The sequence below is a fragment of the Crocodylus porosus genome, unplaced genomic scaffold, assembly GCF_001723895.1.
Source record: "Crocodylus porosus isolate Cpor-Errol unplaced genomic scaffold, CroPor_comp1, whole genome shotgun sequence".
NCBI lineage: Eukaryota > Metazoa > Chordata > Crocodylia > Crocodylidae > Crocodylus > Crocodylus porosus.
This window is the reverse complement of record NW_017728947.1, coordinates 2663440-2668413: the sequence shown is the minus strand read 5'-3', so window position 1 is coordinate 2668413 and position 4974 is coordinate 2663440. Positions and strand designations below refer to the sequence as shown.

General features: G+C 43.7%; 1 protein-coding gene across 1 annotated transcript in view; it reads right to left on the bottom strand.

The window, feature by feature from the left end:
* Nucleotides 1–4974, bottom strand: part of LOC109320743 (mucin-5B-like) — an 86696-nt gene that overhangs the window by 60803 nt on the left and 20919 nt on the right. The window contains exons 8-11 of the mRNA XM_019551001.1: nucleotides 4545–4662; nucleotides 2172–2310; nucleotides 1526–1627; nucleotides 564–633 (exon numbers count right to left, since the gene is read on the bottom strand). Of these exons, the coding sequence (XP_019406546.1) occupies nucleotides 564–633; nucleotides 1526–1627; nucleotides 2172–2310; nucleotides 4545–4662 (429 nt within the window). The remainder of the gene's footprint in view (nucleotides 1–563; nucleotides 634–1525; nucleotides 1628–2171; nucleotides 2311–4544; nucleotides 4663–4974) is intronic.

The following is a 4974-nucleotide window of genomic DNA, read 5'->3' as shown; positions in this document are numbered from 1 at the left end:
CCCCCCTAGCATGCTCCCCAGCAGATCCAGAATACTCCCAGTCTACTTCTGGGTTCACTGCCAAGCATTCTTGAGAGCTCCTCATGCTGCTGTGGGATGCTCCATCTGCCCCAGCACTGCAGCAATCATGAACCGTGCTCCTGCCTTAAGGTATGTAGAACATTTTTTTAAAGCTGTGCCTGTGTCTGAATCGCTGATTCCCTGAATCAGCATTGAATCGTCAGATTCAGATTCAGCCAAATCAAATCAGGGACAGCGATCCAAATAAACGGACTGAATCACAGTCCCTGATTTGAGCCAAATCTGAATCGAATAGGTCCTGCTTCGCACACCCCTATTATACATACAATATTCACTGTGCCAGATATGCATCTCCATCTACCGTGTCATTTAATAGGGGAACAGAAGTTGCATACTAGATTAGACCCTAGGTTCAGCTGCTCCAATGTCCCACTCTAACAGTAGCTTGCACTAGATCCTTCAGATGCAGGGGTAAGAGTACTGCCATAGGCAGAAGTAAATTAATCTGGGCCAGATATGAACACCAAAGAAGGAACACTGACCTCTAGTTGTTGGCAGTATCACTATGAGGTTATTGACATACACATTTCCACAGGAACACAGTCGTATATGCTGTAAAGGAAAAAAAGAAGAAAAGAAAAGGAAGACACCATAATGTAAAATAAATGTCAAAAGAAGTGGCAAGTTTCCAGCCACAACCTGAAGGGCTCCAGACTTGCAAGCTTGAAGAAAAAAGGGTTTTTAACAAATGTATACCAACCAGGACAGTTCTTACAGTTAACACCTGACAGTGCTGGAGTGAACAGGGAGATCTGCATCAAAATTAAATAATGTTAGCAGCCATACTGGACAAAGGAGAACTCATGCTATAAGCAATATCCCTAAGCTGCATGAACTTACTTATAAAGGAAGTTATCTTTCTGAGCACTTAGCAGATATTCTACTCAATATCTCCAAAGATTTGTTCCTGAAATAAGAGAGTGTATGGATGCTCATAAAACATTTTAAAAAGTTTTTGTGATCAGGGTACCACACTGAGGCTCAACAAAATCTAATTCGTTCCCTGGGTCTGTCACAAGCCTCATGTGTGGCTTTAAGTAACTCATGGCCCCAGGAGATGTTACATTTATGGTTCAATTAATGTAGAAATATCCTTGTGGCTCATTTGTTCAGTACCTTAGAGTGTGTGGCATGTGTCTCCAGACCTGGGGCTGTCCCAGTGGATGCTGATAATCAGCTGACTGTTCCCAAGACAGCCCTAGTGGCTGGGAAACAGCTGTCCCTGCCTGAAATAAGAAATGTAACACTTCTGCATCTCACTTTTCTTTTAACTGATCTATTTAAACACTTTGTTACAAAGACTGTCTTTAACTCTGATGGGGGAGTGGAGGCATCTATTACAGATAACCAAACAAGTGTACATACAGTACAATCCTTTCCCATTACTCACATTTCTGTTAATTTAAAAGGAATGAAATGACAGCTCTGAGGGCAAATGACTTACAGTATTTCCTAGCGTGATCAACAAATTCTTCAAACAAGACATTGTACTGAACGGCCCACACTGAACAATCTCTCCAACCACCACAAAGGTACGCTCAGTGTCCTAGAATAGAATCAGAAAAATAAGTTTATGAAATATCTTCTGGCACAGTGAAAAGAAACAGACAGCAATCTTCAAGAACTTTATAAGAAAGCACAACATTCATTTGTGTCATCCTTAACTGCAAAGGGTTACAACATTTCCTTCCCAAATAGCACTATCATCTCCACTATCCTTTCTTTACTTCCTGTTCCATCAATCTCTGCCACCGGCCTATTTGAAATACAGCCTTTGAAAGAAAGAATACTTGCCTGATGATAACTGTCCATCACTTCAAGGGAGGAAAGACCATTAAAACTGTCAATAAGTCCATGTGAAAATATATATATTTTATATATATATATATTTTTAAAAATGGGTTGAGGCAGAAAATACCTAGTGACAATCATAGATCATGCAAGATCACTTATGTGGTTTAAAGGTAAACATGCACTTAAAACTTTTGTTAGATAAGTGGTTATTTGAAAAAGTGAGGCATACAACTTATATCTAGCTTAACATTTGATCCTAAATAAATCGAGAAATTAAATAAGAGATTTTCTCCTACCTTAGCTAAGACATAATGGCAATTTCCATGAAAAATGTACTGTTTCTTATCAAACGTAGTAATGTGGAATCCTCCCTCTATATTACAATTTCCAGCACAGGGAAGAGATATACAAGCCCAATGGCCTCCAGCACAGGTACTATAAAAAACACAAGAAGGAAAAAATGTGTTAAAATATAAAAAGCTACTTAAAGGTATAGGACAATTGTGCTCAACCTTTTTAGACTTGAGGCACCTCTTAGAAAATTCCAGGTCTTTGTTTTTATTAGTTTTTTGACTTCAGATAAATAATAGTGCAATTTTTCTGTTGCAAAGAAGTCAAAGAGACCATAATAAGTCAAAATACTGTTAACACTATGGATTCTAGGGCTGTGCAAAATTTCACCAGCTGTTTCGATTTGACACTGATTTGACTCATTTCGAGCTTGAAACAGCGAAATAGAATCGAAACAAAGGGCTTCGAAACAGCCTCAAAACAAATGAATTTTGGTGAGCTGTTAAGGGATACAAGGGTAGTCCCAACTGCGACAGATGCCCCACCCCCTGGTCGCCATCTTGGGATCCAAAGTCCTGCCCCTAACCCTTGACCTGTGCCACTAAAAGTCCCTCCCCCTACCCCTGAATGTACTTATTGTAGGAGGGGAGGGTTGCCATCCTGGAAGCAGGAATAAAAACAAATCATAGACTAAAAGTCAAACTCTTACTAGGACATATTTTAATTTTATTACAAAAAATATTTTTGTCATACTTTGTGTCTGTGTAGTGTATATAGAGTTGATTGCATAATAACTCAAAAGCTTTATCCTTATATATTTGTGGGGGGAGTGTGGGGTATGATTGGGGTAGGTGCATATGGTGGGAAGGGTGTATGGGGGAGGTTTGTGCTGGGGTGTGGCTGTGTATGTGTGGGGGTAGAGGGTATGTTGGTGGGTATATATGTGAGGGAGTCATGGGGGCAGGATGTGTTTGTGTGGGTGTTGTGGGGTGTAAGGGAGAGTGGGAGGTGTGGGGACCCCCCACACACTTCCCCCATGGAAGACAGGTCCCACCACCAGAGGCAGCAACAGCAGCCTTGGCACTTGGGGTGCTCGTGGACTGGTCAGGTGCTGCCACCTAGGGGTCTGCACTGCTCATGGTGTCAAGGTATGCAGCCAGGCTAGCCTGCCTCCATCACAAAGGGCTTCCCACTGGGAAACTCCATGCAATGGAGCTGGCTGCTTTCCCCACCTCTTGCTGTGAAGGTCCCAGAACTCTGCAGAAGTGGAGGGGAGTTCCACCCCCTGCTTCCCAGTGGAGTACTGGGATCTGCATGGCAGGGGGCAGGGGGCAGGGAAGGCAGCTGGCTCCATTGCATGGGGTTTCCCCTGGTGACACATGAGTGCCAAGAGCTGCACGCGTGCCACAGGGAGCCCCACACGATAGAGGCAGGCCAGCTTGGCTGCGCTTCTTGTCACCAAGTACAGAGCTGGCTGGAGCTACACACCATTGGGTGGCAACATCTGTGTAGGCCACGAGTGCCCTAAGTGCTCACTGCCTGCTGCTGCCGCCAGCGACAGGGACTGCACACCATGGGGGGGGAGTGCATGGGAAATCACAAACCCCCCTCCCCACTCTCCCTCATCCCCCTCCACTCTCCCTCACACCCACAACTTGCCCACCTGGGCTCTGAGCTCTTTGCTCCCCTCCCCTGGGTCCTAGATTTGTACTCGTACCAGCCCCATGCTCCTGCCCAGCTGCAGCTAACCCTTCCCCACCCCTGATGCTTCTTTACCTGCTTCCAAGAGTGAGCACTATAGGAAGGACAGGAGGAGAGCCACTGAACACTGGGAAAGCGAAGCAGCTCCCCCAGCAGCTGAAGCAGTGGCAGCAGTAGCTGTGCACTGGCTGGGCTGAGCCCTTCCATGCACAAAGGTGTGAATGAGGCATATGAGCTGGTCAGGGTACAATTAGTTGGTGGGTGCCCATGGGCCAGATGAAATTGCCTGGCAGGCCAGATCTAGCCTATGGGCCATATTTTACCCATTCCTGAGCTAGACCATACAGAGAATGATTTGAATAAGTTATTGTCTCCAGGGGAACAGGTTGAGTTCTTTACACCAAGCAAGAGAGCCTTATGCTTTTTTAGATTCTGAGGTTTTGAGTTCAGTCTCTGCAGAAGACCCCAACCACAGTCATAATTACATCAAGTTCAGTTCTGATTGAGCTTCTTTACAGTGAATGAACAACATGATTTATGCTTATATCTCAAGCTTAGGGTAAGTATACATTCAGTTAAATGAAATATTAAGAACAGGAAATAAAAGGACAACATAATGCAACTTAGCATTGCTCCATAATAAATGCATCTGTTGCATTAACAGATGAAAACAGTACCAATTTTGGCAAGGAACAGAGTAGGTCTCTCCAGTTGCATAGACTTTGCCTTGAAACATGCATGGACATCTCTTTCTGGGGACACATATTTTGCCTTTGAGGTCATTGAGAATGGTTCCTGTTGAAACACATTAGTTAATAAATATTTCTTCTGATGTAAGAACAAAGATCAGAAAGGAAGTAAACAGAGTACATCATCCATCAATATTTCTGAATGTCAAAGAATCATAGAAAGGAAAGGAATCATATGACTGGAAAGGACCTCAGGAGGTCACATAATTCAATCCACTGATCACAGTAGGACTATCCTCAACTGGATCATCCCAGTCAAGGCTTTATCTAGCAAGGTCTTAAAAAACTCCAAGGATGGAAATTCCACAACCTCTCTGGGTAACCTGTTCCAGTGCTTTCCTACCCTTCTAGTGAGAAA